Source organism: Petromyzon marinus, chromosome 43 (assembly GCF_048934315.1).
Source record: "Petromyzon marinus isolate PM22_M1 ecotype Great Lakes invasive population chromosome 43, UKy_Petmar_22M1.pri1.0, whole genome shotgun sequence".
NCBI lineage: Eukaryota > Metazoa > Chordata > Hyperoartia > Petromyzontiformes > Petromyzontidae > Petromyzon > Petromyzon marinus.
The window spans coordinates 4,655,443-4,678,511 of NC_133709.1; the positions used below are offsets into that span (position 1 = coordinate 4,655,443).

At 50.2% G+C, this 23,069-nt stretch overlaps 1 protein-coding gene across 4 annotated transcripts in view; it reads left to right on the top strand.

Annotated features, from left to right (window-relative positions):
- Positions 1 to 23,069, top strand: part of LOC116951493 (transmembrane channel-like protein 5) — a 57,170-nt gene that overhangs the window by 10,817 nt on the left and 23,284 nt on the right. For 2 of the 4 annotated variants that reach the window (XM_032970149.2, XM_032970152.2), the window contains exons 2-3: positions 6,317 to 6,487; positions 11,446 to 11,616. In XM_032970149.2, coding sequence (XP_032826040.2) covers positions 11,501 to 11,616 — 116 coding nt within the window. In that variant the 5' untranslated portion in view covers positions 6,317 to 6,487; positions 11,446 to 11,500. The remainder of the gene's footprint in view (positions 1 to 6,316; positions 6,488 to 11,445; positions 11,617 to 23,069) is intronic. The other 2 variants (XM_032970150.2, XM_032970151.2) reach the window with 2 other exon arrangements.

Below are 23,069 nucleotides of genomic sequence, written 5' to 3' on the forward strand. Positions count from 1 at the left end.
ATTATTAATCGTAGAGGTTATGGATTTAATTGCACCGAGGTGGCTGGCGGCGGCGGCGGTGGTAGGTAAAGCTGCATTGTAAATTGAAGACGTGGAGAGGCGATCGACTTTTGCGAGTATTCTCTCACGCACACCACCATCTCGCCTCCTGTCTTTGGGGGGATAATAAATCGAGGCCAGACAGGCGGGCCCGCTCCTGGTCCGCTGATAAGGGAGATAAGGATGCCCTTCCTGCCCGTTGTTGGACCGTGAAGTAACTGTGTTGTGAGCGTGTCGGGAGTGCGCGTTCCGATGTGTACACGTGTGTGTCTGTGTGTACGCGTGGTGTTAGCCACTCTCCCCCCCCCCTTGTGTGCCGTGCCGGCCTTCATAGGTGCTCGCTTAACAGCACTTGCCCCAACAGTCTGTTAAGGCTACACGGGCGATCTGTGTCTGTGTGCACGTGTGTGGGGGGGAGCGGTAGTGTCGCGGATAGCGCTACGCTGCGCTATGATCCCGGTGCCCCGAGTTCGATTTCCGCTCACGGCCACCAACACCAGGGACGATTATCTGAACCGGTTCCTGGGCCCTCCCCTAGGTCGACTCAGCCTCAAATGAGCACCTGGGGCGATGTGCATATGTTAGCGTTTGGGAGACAAAGGCGGCCGGGCGTGGGTGCTGTGCGCTAGTATGTTTATGGGGTCCACGTGCGTGACTGAATCTGTGTGTATTATTATGTCTGTATTATGTCCACGTGTGTGATTGTGTATGTCCACGCACGTACGTCACGAATCATTAACTCCCGGACCTACCCAGGAGCTCAAGTGATAACGCCCTCATCCACTCAACCCCCGTCATCCGCTCACGAATGTCCCACCCATCCATAAACTCTCCCGTTCAGTGCTGGCCACTATAAACCCTCACTACCGCACGATTAACATCGTTCAGAGCTCATATGGCAAGGGGTGTTACGGGCTTTCCATTGATGTCAACCTTTGGTCGGTGGGAGCTCGTTCATTTTTATTGTGCTGTCCCCGCCGTCCGTAACTATACTTTCACCTCGCCATCCGTGCTACCGACTAGCGGTGGCTAGGAGATGTTAACTACCTCGCCTTGTATACAGGAGGTTCGTGGGTTCGAGCCCAAGCCTGACGTCTGCTGCTGTATATTTGCAGTTTGCGTGTCACTCTCATCATCATCACGGTGGCTAGGAGATGTTAACTACCTCGCCTTGTATACAGGAGGTTCGTGGGTTCGATCCCAAACCTGACGTCTGCTGCTGTATATTTGCAGTTTGCGTGTCTCTCTCTGTCATCATCATCATCATCACGGCGGCTAGGAGATGTTAACTACCTCGCCTTGTATACAGGAGGTCGTGGGTTCGATCCCAAACCTGACGTCTGCTGCTGCTGTATATTTGCAGTTTGCGTGTCTCTCTCTGTCATCATCATCATCACGGCGGCTAGGAGATGTTAACTACCTCGCCTTGTATACAGGAGGTCGTGGGTTCGATCCCAAACCTGACGTCTGCTGCTGCTGTATATTTGCAGTTTGCGTGTCTCTCTCTCGCTCCATGGTCGCGTGGATCTTTCTCCGGGACCTCCGCTTCCCCCCCCCCCACCGACACATTTAGAAACGTGCGTTTCGAGTATTTGGCTGCAATACGTTTCCATTTGACACGCCTTATATAGCTCAGTGGGCCTTACCAGGTAAAATAAATAAATATTTAGCTTACAGTTTTTATTTATTCATAGACTTCCTTCTCCCTTTCAAGTCCAGGCTCAAGACCTGCTTTACTTCATCTGCCAGTGACTGACTGCCTCCCTTAGTATAAAACAAATGTGTATGCCCACTTTCTCTGCACAAGTATTTGAGATGCAGTGGTTTTTAGTCCCTACAGTAATCCACATTGTACTCGTGTTATTGTATTTCAATAGGTTAACATTACAAGCAACAGCCAGTCCTTCAGAGAAATGAGAGAGGAGGCCATTCATTCCCTGAGACATTTTCCCTGCCGTGCATTTTTTCCTGTTGGATACGTTTCTTGTTTTTTTTCTTTCTCGAGATACCTATGACCTGAAACGTCACTGCGTTGTGCAACTGTGGGAGGGGGGGGGGGGCTTGCGTCTCAAAGTCTCTCACACACGGCCATGCCCTCCCCGGTATATTGCCTGCCATAAATAATCGCGATAATCATTCGCGTCGTTGTGTGGAGAATATAAAAAAAAACTCAATCGATGAGCAGACGATGCATCTCCTTAACATATCTGCCTCTCCGCGTCAAAAATATATATGCGGTATTGCTTTTTACACAACCGATCGGTACCACGGACTTCTGGTAGTGTAGACTTTGAGTAGCCATTGGTTCAGTCCAAGTAACCTTTTAGTTTGCTCGTGAAAGTTTGCGTGTGCTGAATCAATGCTGCTGAAATGACGCACTCCCAGAAGGTAATGTGGATGATGGGATGTGTAAAAAAGAATACTGTTCGCTAGCACCTGTTAAGGCCAAACAATGGCCTGCAGAAGGCCGCTGGGCTGATGGAATGTATTTTTTTTATCATGCAGAGAGCCAGCTATTAAGCACTATTAAACTATTAAACGATTTTTTTTTGTTTTATCAGGTAAGGCCCACTGAGCTATATAGCTCATTTTCAGAAGCGATATAGCTCAACAAAGTGGCTTATCATGTGGAAATGTATAGCAGCCAAATACTATTAAATGCATGTTTCTAAATGTCGAGGGAAAAAGCGGAGGACCCAGAGAAAAATCCACACGACCATGGGGAACACATGTAAACTCCAAATATACACTCGTCACTGTCGGAATCAAACCCATGACCTCCTGTATACGAGGCGAGATAGTTCACATCTCCCCACCGTGGCTCCCTATTTGAAGGAATGAGACGTTGTCTACTTTTCTAAACACTTATCACGGTATGGATGACAAGGGCTTTGTTGCATGCACCGAGTCGGATTACCACAATTTTCACCGTAAGATACGATATTACTTTTCGGGGTTATGAACATTGTAGCGGTATAATGTTCTCATAACTTCGTAATCGTATTTCACATTTTTATCGTCTCGATTTCGTGGTCTAGTCTTTTTCAAAGTCCTTCAGTTGCAGTTCGCTCACCTCAGCATTAAGGCATGAAGTCTTCTAATCATTGCAACTTTGCAATGTACAGCGTAACGCGTACAATGCACACCCTGTGATAAAATGACGATGTCATGTATCTGTCATCCTGTCAATTACTCCAGAGGATATGCGAGTTTAATGTGCAAAGGGGGTATACTGTGTATATATAATTAAGAACCCTAATTATAATAAACTTTAATTATTAGTTTAATCCCCTTAATTTTTTGTCAGGAAATGAAATTTCAAGAAAAAATAATTTGACCAGCCATAAATCGCGATGTGACGATATTTTTTCAGACAAGTGGACCTTACAGAACCTTATAGAACAAATTCCGGTTGATTTGGTTTAACCATGCAGTGGAGAACGCTCGTCATTTGCGCGCGTGACCTGGGTCACCACAATGGCAGAAGCATAAAATACAAAAAGTACATCAGCAAAGCCTTCTCCGTCTGCGTATGGCTGGGGAAAAAGTTGTAGTTTGACATTAAGTTTAGCATCCATTTCTATGTATGTATGTAAGCACTGGTACCATAGTACTGGCACCATATTCCTGCACCTCTGATTAGCACGGTTTGCCATGTACGGTGCGAAAGAAGTCCAACATACATGTATGTATGTTCAACATACATGTATGTATGTTAAACTGTTGAACTTGTGGGGAGTGGTGGCGTAGCGGTTAGCGTGCTGCGCTACGAACCTACCGACCCGAGTTCAATTCCCACTAACGGCCACAAACACCAGTAACGATTATCTGAACCGGTCGTGGGCCTCTCCTAGGTAGACTCAGCCTCAAATGAGTACTTGATGCGGTGCATAAACATCGCCACTAGGGAGACAAAGGCGGCCGGGCGTGGTGTTGGCCACCCACCCCGTCGTGTGTCGTGCCAGCACTTGCCCCAAGAGTCTGCTAAGGCTTTACGCTTTTATGTACGTATGTTGAACTTCTTTGTTGAGGCAGTGTGAATGCTCGTGATGCCACCAGGAAATGGATCTCTCAGGGCAGTGGTTCAACAAAGTAAAGAGCTATCAGAACCCGAAACAAGCAAAAAAGTTTAACAGGAGAAAATCGGAATATCGACGACGTGTATCGTGGCACAGTGGCGTGTTGCCACATCGCGGCAGATCGAGTTTGACCTCCCCGTTCCATGGGTCGCCTCTCGAGGCAATTTTGAGCGGCTGGTGTCCCTGCGCGAATTGAAACCACCGAACCGCACTTTTCATAACTCCTCCAGCAGCAGGAAGTAACAGCGGAGTGCTCGTTCACCCAGCGGTGACTTTGTAGTATGCAAATTATGTGTGGGGAAACGTAGCACGGTTACTGCTGCGGAAGACGCTAATCGGTTTCCATCAGGAGACCGCGACATAAAATGGTAGAGTGGACAACTTGGCAAATATATTTTTTACATATACGTTGAACTTCTTTCACATGGAACGCAGCCAGCTGTGCTAATCGGAGGTGCGGGGGAAGGACAACGAACTAAACACAAAAATCAGTTCTAAAAAACATAGTTTTTGAATCTGGATGACTTAAAAGTACATAGCTCGAGTGGCTTCCTAATATCGGAAGGAAGAGCGTTCCAGGCGGCCGCAGAAGCCCATCAGAACGCGCGCGATGTGGTGACCGTCTTTGTTCAATGGCTAGCCAAAATCCGTTGCGAGCAATGATGGTTCATTTGAATCCGAATTTAACACGTGGTGTTCATGTATGCTGGCGGTGTATGTATGTGGAATTTCTTTCGCACCCGGCGTAGCCAACCGTGCCACCGGTCTTCTCGTGCAGTAGTCGAATACGTGGGGAAGATTTGTTTAAATTTACCCAGCACCCTGCACGAGCTCCAGACTGTGTCGTAGTCCGATGACAAATCCACAAAGGTCGTGCCGGTCTTGGATTTTTTCTGGAATCTGGCCTCAATGTGCCGTCCCAGGGGCCAAAACTTGGTCACAGCAACTGCGTCTAGGCTGGAATTTCGCTTTGTCTTCAGGGATCACTGAATCGACTAGGGGCTGTGGCGGGGTAAATTGTGGGAAGATTAGGCCAAAATGCCCTCTCGCGAGCTCCATTGTGTCTCGGGGCACAATCCCAGGTGCGCCGCGATATTTTCGGATGAATCAACGGAGAATGAAATAAAAATAATAACAAATGCATAGACACTCAGACATCAACATAAAACAGGTAAATAGACACACAAACACATAGACATGGAAATATATATATATACACGGTCAACCACACAGACACGCACACATCGACATAACCAGTGAAATAGACGAGACGCGTAGACACTGAAACGAAAACAGTAGAGAGAGACAGAAATTCGAATAAAACCGTGACATAGACGGAAGAACAGACGAACATCCTGACAAACGATGGCCAATTGAACACACAGACAGACGGACGGACACACAAAAACACACAACTGGCCCCCCTCTTAGTTAATTGGCTGAACCGAGTGCCCCCCCCCACCCCCCCGGGGGTGAGTAAATCTACCTGAGCCTCCCGCGTCTTTCGGTTCTTATTGAATCGCAAAGAGGCCCCGGGCAGCGAGGGAAGAAATTACAGGGGAGGGGGTGGGGGGTAACTCGTCTTGACGAGGGAAGTGATATTTTTTTGGTTAGGTGCGGCCGCGTAGCTCGAGTTTGCAGGCTCGCACTCGTGCGTGCCGTGGCGTGCAGCAGGTTGATGGGGTCTAGTGGGGGCCCTTCCGCCAGCAGTGGCGTCACCCAGCCATTGCAGGGGCTGCACCTTTAACTAATTACACAGGCCGGCGGCGGTGACTATGATGCACGCGGCCTGTAAACCAGCATTGCGGAGGCAGCGGAGTGTTGTTGGATCACCGCACAAATGCCGTGAAACTCCCTTGTATGTATGTATGTTGAACTGCTTTCGCACCATGACGTAGCCACAACCGTGTTAATCGGAGGTGCGGATCAAGGACAACAGTCCCTTCGAGGCGCCATACTCTAGCTCGCCAGGAGAAGGCAGTGCAGCAGGTGGACTAATCGCCGTCTGTTTCCATCTGTGCGGGGATAGAGTGTTTCCCCCTCACACGTGTGAGTTTTCTCCCGAACGCTGCGGTTCGCTCCCACTTCAGGACCTTCCTGAAAAAGCCCCCCACGCGTACCCAGCGTGGCTTTCCTGGATGAGTAAGTGAAATTAAAATTACGAAGAAAATGTGCGTTGCTTCTTTTGTCTCGTGCAGTGCTGGACCCAAACCAAACCGCCCGCCACCCCCTCATCCCCGCAGTGGTGGCTCCGACTGAAAACGTAAATCCGTAACCTCTGACCATCTCATCTGCACCGTGCGGAGGTGCCACGAGGAGGGCCCCCCCCCCCTTTTACACACCTCGTCGATCACCTGTTATCCCTACAGGTGACGTCTGCACACAGCACGGTTAAATATTTTACCCCGTTAAATATTTACTGCTGACACAGACTCGCCTTTCTCGCTCGGGTTTTCCCCATTGGCGGGAAAACTGATCTATTTTGGTTTCATTGCTAATTCTGTTTGTCAGAGAGAAGGTAGTAATTAGCCCGAGGGAGACCTTTAGACTGGCGTGATTCTTGGCTCTTAAACTCGCTCGGGTATTTTCTCTTTACTGGGTTCCTGCGCTGGAGGTCACGTGCCCTGCGTGGCATCTGGATGTTTTCGTTTTACATTCCAGCCGCCACAAAGTCTTCCTCCTGTCAACAGTAAAACAAGATCTGACCTGGGCCTGAGCAGCGATTGCTGAGCTGCATTGGCCTTCCCGGCTTTCCCGAACGAATGCGTTAAAAGGTCGCGCTCATCACACACAAAGTGCTTGCCAAAGAGTAAACCAAAAATTCCATTCTATTCCATTTCGGATTTCTATAGCGCCCTTTCCAGGGCATTTTGAGACGCAATCTGGCGGCATTCAGTGAGGAAGGTGATGGAATGGATGGAGGGACAGGGGCTGGGATTGGAGGTGATGTTGCTGGGGTAGGTAAGGCAGAACAAGGTGGAATGTGATGGTGATGCAAGGAGCATAAACCGTTATGCAAACTCCGGTCATCCTCGCAGCGGCTTTTGGCTGGCCATTGGACAAAGATGGTCATCGCAATCACGTGCTTTTAGATGCACTTCTGCGGCCGTCTGGAGCGCTCTTCCTTCCCGATACGAGGAGGCCACTGGAGCTTATGCACTTTTAACTCGAGATTGAAAACGTATTTATTTAGAACTGCCTACTGTTTGTAGTTTGTTTATCACGTGACAACTTCATTAACATGGCTGCGTCGGTTAGAGGAGGGTGTATGACACACATTTCACTTTCGCGATCCGACGCCAAAAATGAATCGTGACTCGAGCCAAATGAATCTCGATGTTACATCGACGGTGAGATATCGCTCGCCAATGAACTCTGCAGCGGGATGGCATTCCGGATGACGCGGGCTGCCACGGAGAAACGGCGCCCTGCAGTGACCACTGTCCCGCTCCTCGATGTAGAGAGAAGGAGGAAGGTTGTGAGTAGCTGCTGCTGCGGAGAGTTCCAGCGGGAGCTGTCGTACAGGGGGACAGGAGAGTGGAGAGAGATAAACTGAACTGTAAACTACTTCAATTTTTCTCTTTGGTTCTTTCGGTAACGTCACGTAGAAAGACATTAAATAATGATAGAATACGACGTTTCGATGGCAACACAAAGCAACCAGCATCAGGTACAAATGAATGAGAAACCAAACCTAGTAAACTTGGAAAAATAATGCAATACTACACAGAGAGTCGGCCAACAAAACAGTCAACACCCCACCTGGTTGATTACGTTCTTCCAAGGATTGCTAAATTTGAGAGAGAGACAAAACATAGACACGGAAACACACAGACAGACACACAAGCAGAGAGAGACTCACACAGATACAAACATAGACACACACATAGGCACACAGATGATGATGGTTGCTTGTGTTGCAATCGAAACGTCGTATTCTATTATTATTTAAATTAATTTATTTCTACGTGACTTTACCGAAAGAACCAAAGAGTCATTCTTACAGTCACGAAAGCTTCAAATCTACTTGAATTTGACCAGGTAAGGCCCACTGAGCTCTATAGCTTTTTTCAGGAGAGACCTGGCCACAAATGATAGCTAAACAAAGTCGCTTACCACGTGGAAATGTATTGCAGCAAAATAATCTAAACACATGACGTTGATTCTAAATGTAGAGGAAAAAATACCAGAGGACCTCGAAAAATCCACGCAACCACGAGCAGAACACGCAAACTCCAAATATACAGCCGTCAGGGTCGGGATCGAATCCACGACCTCCTGCACACCAGGCGAGGGAGATAACATCTCAGACAACCGAAACAGAAGCGCGGACGCACGGGCAGGCGATCTTGTAGATGACCCCGCTGGCCATGGGGGCGGAGGGAGCAGAGGGAGCGTAGGGAGGAGGGAGGGAATCTCGCAGAGGTTGACAGGCCCTGAGGAGGGCGCGGACGAAATGACCTTGCCACCGTTGGAGTTGCTCGAGGTCGCGCGATGAATATATCGAACAAGGACGGAGTTTGCAAATAGTCGAGGAGAGACCCGACTCTGCCGCAGGCGAGGGAGTTGGTGACCTCGTCGATGATGAGTGGATGTAGACTGGCGTGGAAAGCCCCGAGGTGGTGGTAGCGAGATGTGATGATGTGGTGGGTGCGGCCGCCGAAAGATGATACTAATAAAAAGACTAAAATGCCCGAGCGCGACTCGGAGGCACGGAGCCCGCCTCTCGGTGTCACTCGGAAGGTTCCACCGGAACAGGTACACCGTCGCTGGTTGCCTTTTTTTATGGTCGAAGGTGACTCGCTGCCGAGTATGAGATGGGGGTGGGATAGAATCCCATAAGGCAAGAGTTGCTGAGCAGAACCGACAATCGGCAGCCACGCTCCCTGATTTGGCTTTTACGAGCAGATCGAGGCGACTCGCTGCGCAGGACGCTGTGGTGTTTCGGAGGGAATGGGTTCGTTCAACTTTTGACCAGGTGAGACCCACTATGTACAGCTATTTTTCATGAGCGACCCGGCCACAAATGGTAGCTCAACGATGTGGCTTATCACGTGGAAATTTGGAGCTGCCAAATACTCTTAAGGCATGTTGATTCTAAATGTGGAAGGAAAAACAGAAAGATCCGGGGAGACATGCACGCAAACTCCAAATATAAAGGCATCAGGGGCGCGGGATCGAAGCCACGACCCCTCGCATTACCAGACGAGGTAGTTAACATCTCTCGTAATGATGCCAGGTGCGTCGGCAGGCCTCGAGTAGAGGGCACGTTGGCACAGATTTGCGGTTACCTTGCGACCGATACGGGCAGAGACGGCGAGCCAGTGGAGGGATTTCAGTGCGGTGGAGGAGTCTGCGTGTCCGCAACCGTTACAACTAAGGCAGCGCGCAACAAGTTGATAAGATCCGGCGGAGTCGAGAGTGGCGCTGAGGAACCTGATGTGGTCGCGGAAATGGAAGGTGGAGCCCAGTCATTAAAATATATGTACAGTATGTTGAACTTCTTTCGCCCAGTACGTAGCCGACCGCACTCATCGGAGGCGCGGGTGAAGGACGACAAACCAAACACAAAAAGCAGTTCGAAAGAAATCAGTTTTCAATCTAGATGATTCCAAAGTGCACAGCTCCAGCGGCTTCCTAACATTGGAAGGAAGAAGCGTTCCAGACGGCCGCAGAAGCGCATCTGAAAGCGCGCGACGATGCGGTGATCACCGTATTTTGTTCGATGGCGAGCCAAAAGCCGCCGCCGCCGCTGCTGCTGCGAGCATGACCGCAGCTCACGTGATGGTGGTTTATGCTCCTTGAGGCTGCGCTACCGCCGCTCCGCTCCCCCTGTGCCGACGTGGTGAAGCCGCTGGCTGTCTGGGGCCGATCGGGAAGCTTTCGTATTTTGGAAGTTTTCCAGAAGTGAAAAGTCGTGGGGCCCAGAAGCACTGCCGCAAAAGGCGTCAGAGGGTGCGCTCCGTGATGAGCCTCCCGAGTGGCCGGGACGTCGTTTTTCGCAGGGGGAGATGTTGCCACGGGCTGCCTCGACGTCACAACTTTTATTTGTTTCTGCGCGACAAATAATAAAAGGTGCGTTCTTTTTTTGGTTGACATTTTTTTGCTTTATTTTTGCTTGCACCAACTCGCCTCGCGTAAATAAATAACGCGTTGCGGTGGAGCAGACTTGCCCCGGCCTGCTACCGCCCCCACGTAACTCGCTCGCCGGGGATGTCAACCCCGGGCGCCGCGAGGCACGGCCCACGGTCGTGACCCACGACAGATCGCCACGTCTCCAACTCGAGAAATCGTAAACCGCGCGCACCGAGTCGAATCGGGATTTTTGTGGTCGACATTACCCCACCACTGCAGGCTGCATTCCAACGGTGCAGGTCGTGCGCATCCTTACATACACAACTCATTGTTGGGGAGTTTATTGGGGTGGCTGAACATGTAATTTTTAAACAAACACGGCTATCGGTGGGGACAGGAGGAGAGTGGGCGAGGTAGGGGATGGCTGTCCTGTGGGAGAGACAGAAGCCGTGCCACGAACCCAGCCACCCGGGTTCGATTCCCGCTCACGGCCAACACCGGTCACGATTATCTTGACTGGTGCTGGGCCTCCCCCTAGGTCGACTCAGCCTCAAATGAGTGCCTGGTGCGGTGTGTAAAACATTCACCACTGGGGGGGCAAAGGCGGCCGGGCGTGGTGTTGGCCACCCACCCCCTCGTGTGCCGTGCCGGCCTTCATAGGTGTCCGCTAACAGCCTAGTCTGTTAGAAAGGTTATACGGGGGATCTTTGTCTTTGGTGGAGGATCTCACGCGGTTAACAAGGTGAGGGTCATGGTGACGCTGGGTCCGAGGGTCACGGGCGTGAGAGGGGAATGTCACATACATAATATTTTTTTACGGCGTATTAATTATAACTCTCTGTGATTGAATGGAATCGGTCAGTTCGCAGCGGTTAGGTCAGCTGACATTGGCCACGTACGTTTGTATTTTGAACTTCTTTCGCATCGTACGTAGCCGACCGTGCTAAACAGAGGTGCGGGGGAAGGACAACAAACTATGGGTATCTGAGTCTATGGATTTCTGTTGTGAGTCTATGGATCTCTGTGTGAGTCTGTGGGTCTCTGTGAGTCTATGGGTCTCTGTGGTGTGAGTCTTTGTATGTATCTTGAACTTCTTCCACACCTGGACGTAGCCAATCATGCCAATCGGAGGTGCGGCAGCGGCGGCGGCGGCGGGGGGGGGACGCAGTGTGTGTTGCATGAGACGCCCGTGTCCACGTTGTCCTCCGATGGCTGTGCGTTTACATTCTGTGCCGATTTCTGTCGCGTACAGGAGGAGCGCGAGGTCTTGCTCCCGAGGATCAGAGCTCCGTTGACCCGCTGCCACGATGGAATACAATTTGCCCGATGCCGATTACGACGATGAGGAAGACGATGACGATGGCGGTGCCGGCAACGTCCCTGGCGGAAGGGATTACCGATCGGACCTCTCGACCGCGGGCTGGTGAGGAAACCGGCTCGTGCTGTCTTGGAGGAGCTATCAAATTAATTGAGCTGCTTGCGCGCGTGCGTGTGTGTGTGTTTGTGCCGACATTCATAAGTGCTCGCTAACAGCACTTACCCCAAAAGTCTGTTAAGGCTATATGGGTGATGTTTGTCTTGTGTTTGTGTAAATATCTGTGTTGTACGTGTGTGCGTGTCTGGGGAGCTGTGCTGTGAACCCGGCGACCCCGCTCATTGCCACCAACCCCAGTGATGATTATTTGAATCAGTCCTGGGCCTCCCCTGGGTCGACTCAAATGAGTACGGTACTTGGTTCCATGGTAAAACATCGTCACGAGAGATACAAAGACGGCCGAGTGCGGTGCTGGCCACCCCCCCCCCCCACTCGCGTGCCGTACCGACTTTTATAGGTGCTCGCTAATAGTACTTGCCCCAACAGTCTACTAAGGCTATACGGGGGATCTTTGTCCTGAGGACCAGTGACGTCGTGGGTAACGCGCTACGAACCTGGTGAGCCGAATTTGATTCCCGCACACGGCCGACACCGGTGAACAATATCTCGACTGGTCCTGGGCCTCTGCCAGGTCGACTAAGCCTTTAATGAGTACCTGGCCACGGTGTGTAAACAACAGCATTCCGGACACAGGAGACTGCCGCACAGCCCATAGTGGGCTGTGCCGGCCTTCATAGTTGCTCGCAAAGAGCCCTTTCCCCAACAGTGTATGTAGGCTATATGAGGGGCCTTTGTCTTTGTGTGTTTTTTGCACTGGCCACATCACCCCCTCACGTGCGCGTGTAACCTAGCAAGCGCTCACTAATGATCACTTAGCCCAACATTCTTTACACTGCCGAGGATCTTTGTCTGTCTGCGTGTGGAGCGTAGGGGGAGCGGCAGCGTAGCGGTTAGCGGCTACGCTGCGCTGCGAAGCTGGCGCCCCGAGTTCGATTCCCGCTCACGGCCACCGACACCGGTGACGATTATCTGAACGGGTTCCTGGGCCCTCCGCTAGGTCGACTCAGCCTCAAATGAGTTGCTGTGGTGCGGTGTGTAGTAAACATCGCCACTGGCGAGACAAAGGCAGCCGGGCGTGGTGCTGGCCACCCACAACCAACCCCCCCCCCCCATCGTGTGCCAGTGCAGGCCTTGATAGATGCTCGCTAACAGCACTTGCTCCTGCAGTCTGTGAAGGCTACACCGGGGGGGGGGGATCTTTGCCTTTTTGTGCTCGAAGGTGCCTGCGCGTACAATTCTTGTGTCACTATTGTTCCTGGCACTTGCGCAACTCTGCTGCCTCGTGTGATTTTCTAACTCTTGCCGCTGACGTCGTCAGAGGCATTCGCTCTGCGTTCAGGACCACCGTGCGCTACGACCCGCGCGACGTGGTGCAGGGTGAGAGGTGTGAGAGGGGGGGGGGGGGGCACCATCATCCAGCGGTGGATAGACAAAATGGGTTGTACACGTGTGTGTAACTTTATGGTTATTGGAGCGAACGAAATTGTACGACGGACGGGAAACGCGGCAGAGCGTGAGGGCCGAAAAACGAGAGACAATACAAACGAGACGGTGAAAATGAGACTTTAATTAGTTGATTATATCACGGCCCTGAATCTAGACACTTCGTTACATCAGTGCGAGGGGGGGGGGGGTAGTGAGCGGGGGTGCCGAGCCGTTCTCACAACTTGCAACCAAATCACCGATATTGTTGGCATGGAAGTAAAACAAAAAACTACAAACGAAAAATTCTGAAATCTCCCTGTGCTCGGCCGTCGAGTGAATCATTCTCCGAGTCGTTCGTCGAAGTTCTCGTCTCCGGCGGATGCGGTGGGACTCGCGCAATCTCCGGTACAGACTCGCGTGAAATTCATGCCCGGCCACTCTATTTTTAAACCGACGTTGGGGCGACGCTGTCACTCACGTGTGTGTGTGTGCGTTATATGTGTGTGTGTGCGGTGTGTGTGTGCGTGGTGTGTGTGTGTGTGCGTTGTGTATGTCTGTGTGCGGTGTGTGTGTGCGCGGTGTGTGTGTGGTGTGTGTGTGTGTGCGTTGTGTATGTCTGTGTGCGGTGTGTATGTGTGTGTGTGCAGTGTGTGTGTGCGCGGTGTGTATGTGTGTTGTGTCCCACCTCTCCCCACCAACCCTCTGTCCGGGATGGCCTCCGGCTCCACCTGGTTCCCCCGGTGGTGGCTGAGCGCCGAAGCTCCAGTTTCCTCCACCGCCGATTTCTTTGCATGCCTACTTGCTTCCCCCCCCACCCCCCCTTGTCTTTATCGTTATCGCGGTAGATATGCGGAATGGCCTCCAGAAAGAGGCGGTGTCCCACGTGTGTTTTTGTTTTCCCCATTGAAGCCCGGATTGTGCAACCTACTGATAACCAAGCGAGCGGCTCAGAGTCTCCGAACTTGGCTCGTGTGCAACTGAATCTGTTCGTGTGTGTGAACGGTTGCGCAACCTGTTGCATCCGACTTGGCGATTCGTAGTGACGCACGCCGTCACGTCACGCATTCGTGAGCTGTGACCAGTCGTTCTGATCCCGTTGCGTCACTGATTTGCTCGAATGTGGATGAAGCAGTCACGTGCGATGATAACGTTGAGCTATGTCAAGAGGGGGTTACAGTTACGTAACCGATTGTGCAGGCATGTACCTGGACTAACGATTGAATAGCAACACGAGAGAGAGAGAGAGATCAGAGATGTATTCAGACCAGAAATGTATGAGAGAAACGGATGATGTATCGACATAGGGAGGTGTATTTGCAGTGGTAACACTTGTGCCCCAAATGGGCCTGCGTTCGTTCCTGACTTGGTCGCCATCATAATACAGTTTTTTTTGGGGGGGTTAGATCATGTAAATAAATAAAAGTGTCGTTAAACCCGCCACCACCCGACGCTGCCAATTAGTAAGGTTTGTCACGTAAACAAAACATGCCAATTCGTTACTAGTGCAGTACACCGGTTGTGTGTTGGAGAGTAAACCCACAACGTTTACAATTCGAGTACGACGTTTCGCCAGTAATTACAACTGGTGAAGCAAGTTGTAATTGATGAAGCTTGTTGTAATTACCGGCGAAACGTCGTACTCTGATTGCAAATGTTGTGGCTTTGCTCTCCAACACACTGGTGTGTGCTGCACTAGTAACAAATTGGCCACGTTCTGTTTACGTGACAAACCTTACTAGTTGGCTGTGTCGGATGGTGGTGGCTTTAATATTTACGCGATCTAACCCCAAAAAACCCCCCCTGTATTTTGGGTGATATTGGTAGCGAAAGCCTACTACTGCGTGTTAAACTGGTCGCCTTTCCGTGTGGAGTTCCTGTGTTCTCTCCTTTTTTCTGCGTGGGTTTCCTCCGGGTTCCTCGTTTTTTTTTTTCCCCCATAGCTAGAAAAAAACACGCAGTGTCATTGGCGTTGGCCAAACACCCCATGGAACTACCCTCCTGATAGAGAGTCTGCGGACTCCCAAGTTACCGTCATGGGTAAATAAGTCGTGGTTGTTGAAAGGTGCAATGTACAAAATAATCGTATTGCACGATGCAAGGTCAGACTGTGAATGAATAAATGCAATAATTAAACATCTGATATCATTAGACCTCCTTTGCCAGTACCAACATGTTATAATAGGGGTATTCCCCTTTTTTCTGGCAATTAAACTGAAACCTTTTTTACAAGGATTCATGTCTGCATTAACCACAATACCTGCAGTCAAAATTCAAACAAAAAACATACTATGATAATATATGATGCATTGTCCTTGAAACTGATTGGTCCACACCAAGGGACGGCTTTCTTTTGAGCCTCGACCCAATTGGTGCAAAAGAAAGCCGTCCCTTGGTGTGGACCAATCAGTGTCAAGGACAATGCATATATTATCATAGTATGTTTTTTTGTTTGCATTTTGACTGCAGGTACTGTGGTTAATGCAGACACGAATCCTTGTAAAAAAAAGGTTTCAGTTTTGTTGCCAGAAAAAAAGGGGAAAACCCCTATTATTAAACATCTGATTGCTACGTTATTTATTGAACCTGCTCGTTTTACTGCAATCGCGACTTCGAGCAGGGCTCGGCAGCCAGAAAAGTAGCCAATTTTTTTCGCATTCGGTAAAACAAAAAAAACAACTCAATATTTCAAGAGCCGCAATACACAGCGTGGTGAACACGAGACAGTGGGTCCTTACTAAATAGCGTCACACGATAGCAGCGGTCCGTAAGGAGCCACCGCACGCGGCTCCGAAGCCACGGGTTGCCAACGCCTGACTTAGGAGTAAGCCGAGACAATTGTACACATCAAGTTCTTTGTTTGTCCTTTGTACATCTTGACAACGTGTGTGTGTGCTATCGGTGCGGGTTAATGTGCGAACATTTTTTGAGGGCCGATGAGTGGTTTTTGGCCAGGCCACCATTTAAAAAACACACACAAATCTCTTGGCTCAATGTACCCGAGCCGAAAATAAAACGACTTAGCAATGCGATGTGCAGTTAAACGAATCTTCTTGGTCATCTTCATTCGTACTGCGAGCCAGGGCATATCACAATAACAAAAACAGAAGCGACACAGCCAGTGCCGGATTAAGCTAGTGCGGGGCCTGTAGCATATGTTATGAAGGGGCCCTAAACAAAAAACAACACGTAAATATTAAAACACAATTTTTTTTACTTGCATAGTAAAGTAATTGTATTTTGTATTTGCTATACAGCCAGATAATACGACAAATCGCTAACCTTAAACACCCAGTCGTTCATAAAAGTTGAAGGCGGTATAGTACTATAGTAATAGAGCAAGTGCAGAATCACTGAACCGGAATTGATGGCTTGAAAGCATTTAGCGTGGGGCCCTTGAAAGTACGGGGCCCGTAGCTACATTTGTAGATACTTTTGCTACTGGGATATAATCCAGCACTGGACACAACAGCATTGCAATTCCAGGCGCTGTTACATTGTGGCGGGCGGCGGAGGTGTCGAACTGTCTTCCCATCGTGGAAACGTGACATCGTCTGTGCGAATCGTGGATAATTATTATTATTACATCGCCACGCACACCCAGTTCAAGGTCGGGTGTTGTCGCGTCGTCTCTCACGGAAACGGGAAGGAAAAGCAGTGTGGTTACCCCCTGCAGAGGACCATCGGTGAAGCAATCCGTGGCATGCAAATAACAGTTATACACCGGCCCGCGTCCGGCGTCGGCATTGTAGTGTCAGCGCTTTGTACATTGTTGAACACGGTTACCTCCCAGCCATTGATCCCCTGGTTACGCAAACAGCACGAGAGAATGGCGTGAACTTCATGTGCATCGCGCACATGACAGTCGCATTGCCACTTTAAGATGTTTTCTTGTTCATGTTTTTTGTTTGTTGCGGTTGCATCCGATTCAAGAGCCGAATGGCTCACAGGGCTATACCAAATCAATGGAAAAATGGAAATGGACGTGACGCAGAAGCCGGGGGCGTGCAGAGACATCGAAGGTTGGCCGAGCGCTGCACGTTTTCGCTCACGACGCCCTCTCCGCTCAGCGCTCGTGGGCCCAGCGAGTCCCCCATATTAACGCGGCCGTTACTGGGCGTAGCTAATTGAGCTTAACCGCTTTATGGTGGACATTATCACGATGTTGTATGTTGTTGTGTTGGCAGCACTTTATATTCCCGCGTTTTACAGCGGAGCAAAGTTTAGCGGTGACATCTGAGCTGCGAGAGACGGCGACCTCGGACTCGGTTGTTTGGAAGCTGCCGGTTGTGATTGCGTGCTGCCAATTTTGAGCCGTTGGGGTTGCTGGGGGGTGGGTTGCAGGTGGTGGAAATAGATGTTGCGTCTAATTCTGGAATCAAACGTCAGCAGCCTCACGTGTTTTTTTTTTTAAATCTGTTGCTGTCCATGTTTCACCCTCTGCTTCCGCGTCCAAGAGAGTGAACTCCTCGATAGAACGCGACGGGGTTGAACGCCCCGCAAAGCTCCGATGAGCGCACGCAGTTGGCCACGTACGGTTGCGAAACAAGTGCTAGGTACATACAGGGGCAGAGCCAGGATTTTCAGGTAGAGGAGGCAACCCCTCCAGCAATGAAAAATGACAGAGGAGTTGTTAGTGAGTAAGAACTTGTCCCTTGCTTTTTTATTCGACGCGTGTGCAGCGATGACGCAGACATCGATCGAGGGGTCGAATTCGAACCACGTTGTGTGATCGGCATCGCGCTCGCTGAAGGTGAATGCCTTCAGGGAAGTCGTGTGCTGTATACGCAACTGCGCACAATTCTGAGTCACTTATAACTGCTTTGCCCTTACTTATTGCCAATTATGGACTCAGACTGTTGTGCTATCATCTCATAGCGTCCCTGGCACGTAATATGCTACACAGTGGCAGTGGGGGTCGCAAAATGCCGCCAGTGCGTACATACATACGAAAAAAAATAAGAATACAGTACTTTAGCCCTTTCTGGCAATAAAACAGTTGTTTTAAGATGGTCAAACACCAATTAGAAAACTTTTGCAAGGAATCGAGTTCGCATTAACCACACGTACTTGTGGTGAGCATGGAAACAAACATGCTCTGATAATATATTTTTTCACGCTTTGATACTGGCACCAAAGGTCCCATTTTGTACGTACGTACATAGAGGTACAAAAGCGATGTCGCATCTCATTCCGGGAACCACCTTACTGCTGCTTTAGCCACATCTCAGCGAGTTGGTTGCGCGGAGCGAGGGTAATTAATGAAATGGCGCGTCCAGTATCATAGCAACACTCCCATGGTCGCACGGTTTGCCAATATTGCAAGCATTCATCCAGCGGTGGACTGACCGAAGCTGTTTGTGATGATGATAATGAGTGCCGGTGATCAACATCACTTGGAATACCGCTCTGTAACTGTACATTGTGCGTTTGTGTTTTAGTTCATGCAGCGCACGTGGCGTTCGTTACACGTGGCTGAGCACATAAGCCTTCTGGTATATTTAACGTCAGTCTTCCTCCTTCTCCTCTGCCTTGCCGTCAGTCAACCGCGTTTCACCTCGCTTATCGACGCAATCACGAGAGAGCTGAAACTCTCTGGGGGCCACTTTCAATCCAGAAAAGCCCACCTTTCCGCCTAGCCGTCCTGTTTAATCAACACACACACACACACAAAAAACCCCCGCCAAATAAAGATTATTATTTTTTTTCACCGCGATTGCGGGTCACGCAAAAAAGTGGTGGCGGCAGCCGGAGCCGGTGTGTGGGTCGCAGTGTCCCCGTGCACACCGCCGCGTTGTACGAAATCCGGCCACCTCGGTTCGATTCCAAGCTGTGGCGGACATCGGCGGCGACGGCCGCCCCCCTCCCCAAACAAGTACACGGTGTACACCATGAGGATCATTGATGATTTTGATAACAAAAAACGTAATTAAAATCATCATGATGGTAAATATATATTTGTTATTTAAACAATAAAAAACACGTACGTTCTTAAATGTATATTCTTTGGTTCTTTCAGTAAAGTCAGGTAGATAGAAGAAAATAATAATAATAAAAGTAAATAAAATAAAAACTACGACGTTTCGATCACAACACAAGCGGTCGTCTTCAGGAGGAAAAATAACTCTTAAATGTATGCAATTGTTTGTAAGAGCGATGAGTCAAGAAATATCTGTGATCTCCGGTTTGCGTCGCTGTAAAGCAGATAGGGGCTTCATCCTTGCCCAATCGTGGCCGCTGGCTCGACAGCTCAACAAATGAAATGAGAATCCGTACCGCACCTCCGATGAGCACGGTTGGCCACGTGCGGTGCGAAAGAAGTTTCGACGCACATATACGTACCGTACCGTACCGGTCCTGGCCTACCCTCCCCTTTTTACAAAGCCACCCGGACCAGTGCGGTGAAGTATGGTGAACAGGCCCACCGCACAACCTTCAAAAAGCGACTGCAGTATGGACAGTGGCTTTGGGGAGGGGCAACACGGATTAAAAAAATACACTCAGATGAAGCTAAATAAACGCGAAACACTTTACAATGACCTACAGTCTCTGGTTCTTTCGGTAAAGTCACGTAGATAGTCGTCATCAGGTGATGACGTCAGCAGGTGATGACGAACGCTTGTGTTGCGACCGAAACGTCGTGTTCTTTTATTATTTTTTTCTATCTACGTGACTTTACCGATAGAAGCAGGGAGTATGCAATTAACTACTTTGTTGTTTACCTGTGTAGTTAATCTGCAGTGGGTTGCATGTGATCCCCAAAGTATATATATTTTGGGATCATTGTGCTTATTGCACCACTGCCAACGCAGGAGCAGCATCAGCAGCAGCATCGCCAAATCATTTATTCGTGGGCACCGACCCTGTACGAGTGAGGAGCAGTTCACATCAGCACCAGCGTACGCGTGAAAGTCCACGACAGAGAGCGTGGCCAATCCACCATCATCATCATCTTCAATCATTCTTGATTTGAAGCTTTCGTGACTGCAGGAATCCATACTCTTTAGTTCTTTCGGTAAAGTCACGTGGTAGGTAGAACAAATTCTAGATCACGACGTTTCGATCGTAACAACAAGCGACCGTCTTCAGGTGAGAGAATCAGACTGCTGTGGACGAGGCATTATATTGACCCGATAGGGGGGGGGGGAGGAAGGGGAGGTTGCCGCATACTCGATCATGTGAACCTTGTCTCGCAGTCTGTTAAAAGGTCTAATAGTTGTGTGGAAACCCTCCCCGTAGAGGCGGTCCTCTCACCTGAAGACGGTCGCTTGTTGTTGCGATCGAAACGTCGTGATGTATTATTTTTTCTACCTACGTGACTTTACCGAAAGAACCAAAGAGTATACATTTTGATTTAAAGCTTTCGTGACTGCGGGGATTCATATTCTTGGTTCTTTCGGTAAAGTCACGTAGAAGGGAAACAATAAAATAATACCAATATAAAACAATAAAATTCTCACGACGTTTCGACTGCAACACAAGCAGTCATCATCATATAACCAAAGAGTATCTTCAGTCATAACGAGCCAAGGTCAATCCACTGCCTTCAATGAGCACCTGACGCTGCCTCGGGCGACCTCTCACGTTCCCTGCGATGGAATAATCCACTCGGCCACCTTGCAAACACGGGAGAAAAGTCTGTGTGTGCCATGGTTAATCCCCAAACCGGGTTAGCGGGAGGGAGCCGTGTTCCATTGTTTATCTCGTGGGTGGTCGTCGTCACGAGGCAGATGCCGACACTCTCAGATATTTGAGCAAACATAGCAACAGTGGGCTTAAAGAATGAAGTAATACATGAGTGAATATTCGTAGCGTATTTACACTTGTTTGCCCAGGAGAGCCACACTGAGCCTAGCTGAATGTGTGTGCCTATGTAGTATAGCGTTTGTGTGTGATGCTGAGCCTGTTCAACGTGTTGTGTGTCTGGGGAGCGGTAGTGCAACGGTTAGCGCGCTGCGCTACGAACCCGGCGACCCCAGGTTGATTCCCACTCACGGCCAACACCAGTGAAGAATATCTGAACCAGTACTGGGCCTCCCTTAGGTCGACTCAGCCTCAAATGAGTACATAATGTTGATAATGTGGCTGGGGATGGTCATGTGAACCCATCACTGAGATAAAAAAAATGTTCACGTGCAATTCCATGCGTCTAACGGTTTTAGATTACGAACCGCCACATACATCGTTCCGCACCTAATGGATAGGAGCATGATGATGTGGCTTGACGGATCTTCACGTGACCAGCCCATAAGGGATTGTGACGGTTTGAGGAGGCTTTCATTCAGCAGTGGTTTAGACCCCATGGCTGACGATGACGAGGCCGAGACTCACCCGGGAGCCACGTGAATATCGGGCAGGGCGCGCCAGTGACGGCACGGCGGTCGTGCGCGAAGTTTTGAACGTGCGAGGCTCATCGATCACCATGGTTGGAACCACAACAGGCCACGTCAGAGCGAGCCTTTGAATGCGGAAAGGCGATCCATTACCCGCCGCACCCCCGCCGCCCAGGTGTTTTTTGAACGCGGTTATCGAATCCGCAGCCACCGCTCGGCGGACGCTCCCAGTGCCGTGAACCGCAATGGCGAGATACGGGGATCGAGTGGGGAAATAGTGAGTGGAGTGACTGACGTGCGGTCAGATAAGCCTTCACCTGAGATGTTTATACACTGCCACCACCCTTGTTCATACGCGGTCGCATGTGTGTATTCGTTTGTGTAGGCGTGTATTTACGTGTACTCTTGGGAGGGAGTTGGGGGGGGGGAGGCTTAATGGTTAGCATGGTGGCCCATGTTCCACTCCCGCTCAGAGCCAACATCGGTGACGAAATATCTAAATCGGTCCCGGGCCTCCCCCTATGCCGATTCAGCCTCATATGAGTACTTGGTGCGGCGTGCAATCAAATAAGCGTTGGGGAGACATAGAGAGCTGGGCTGTGGTGCTGGCCACCCACCGCTTCACCTGCCATGCCGACCTTAATAGGTGCTCGCTAACAGCACTAGCCCCAACGGTCTGTGCAAGGCTATACTGGGCATCTTCGTCTTTGTATGCGTGTCTTCCTCGGCATTTTTTGCGTCTGTATTTGCGTGCGTGCGCGCGTGTGTGTGGGGAGCGGTGGTGGAGCGGTTAGCGCTACGCTGCGCTACGAACCCGGCGACACGGGTTCGATTCCCGCTCACGGCCAACACCCAGTGACGATTATCTGAACCGATCCCGGGCCTCCCCTAGGTCGACTCAGCCTCAAATGAGTACCTGGTGCGGTGTGTAAACATCGCCACCGGGGAGACAAAGGCGGTCGGGCGTGGTGCTGGCCCCACCCACCCTCCTCGTGTACCGTTCCGGCCTTCATAGGGTGCTCGCTAACAGCACTTGCCCCTACATTCTGTTACAGGCTACACGGGGGATGTTCGTCTTTTTGTTTGTATTTGCGTGTGGTTATTATTTGCGCGCGTGCCATCTGCCTGCCCGTTGTTCCCGTCACCGCGTCCCTCACAGTGACGAAGGCCGAGCCGGTTCGAGCCCTGACACCGCGTCGCGGGCCCTGTCGCTCGGTGCCCTGTTTGACGCAGGCGCCGCTCTGTTTCTAATCTAATTTTGTTGTTTTATTACATTTTTTTATTGAAGCAATGCGCAGGCCCATTACGTCGGGTTGTGACGCACACACACACACACACCGCCAACGTAAACTGAACCGGTTATAAAACAATAGCAGGGGGATAGAAAGATGGGAAATGAATATCGGTCTGCTGCCTTTAACCCAGACGAGTCCCCACTGAAAGGAGTAATGGCCGTTTCTTCTTTTTTATATATATAAAGTAAGGGAAGGGAAGGGGGTATAACGGAAACGCACCCGAAATAAAGAAAATCAAATACGAGGCGACATGGACGAGCATGTTTATTACCTTCCAACCCTGCGAGTCCGACTCCCGTCTGATCTGGTAGGGGCTCTACCCCTTACCCCCTCGGTGCCTGTCTCCCGACCCTCCATCCGCCGAGCTTATTTCAGACGCTCTTTAGAAGGG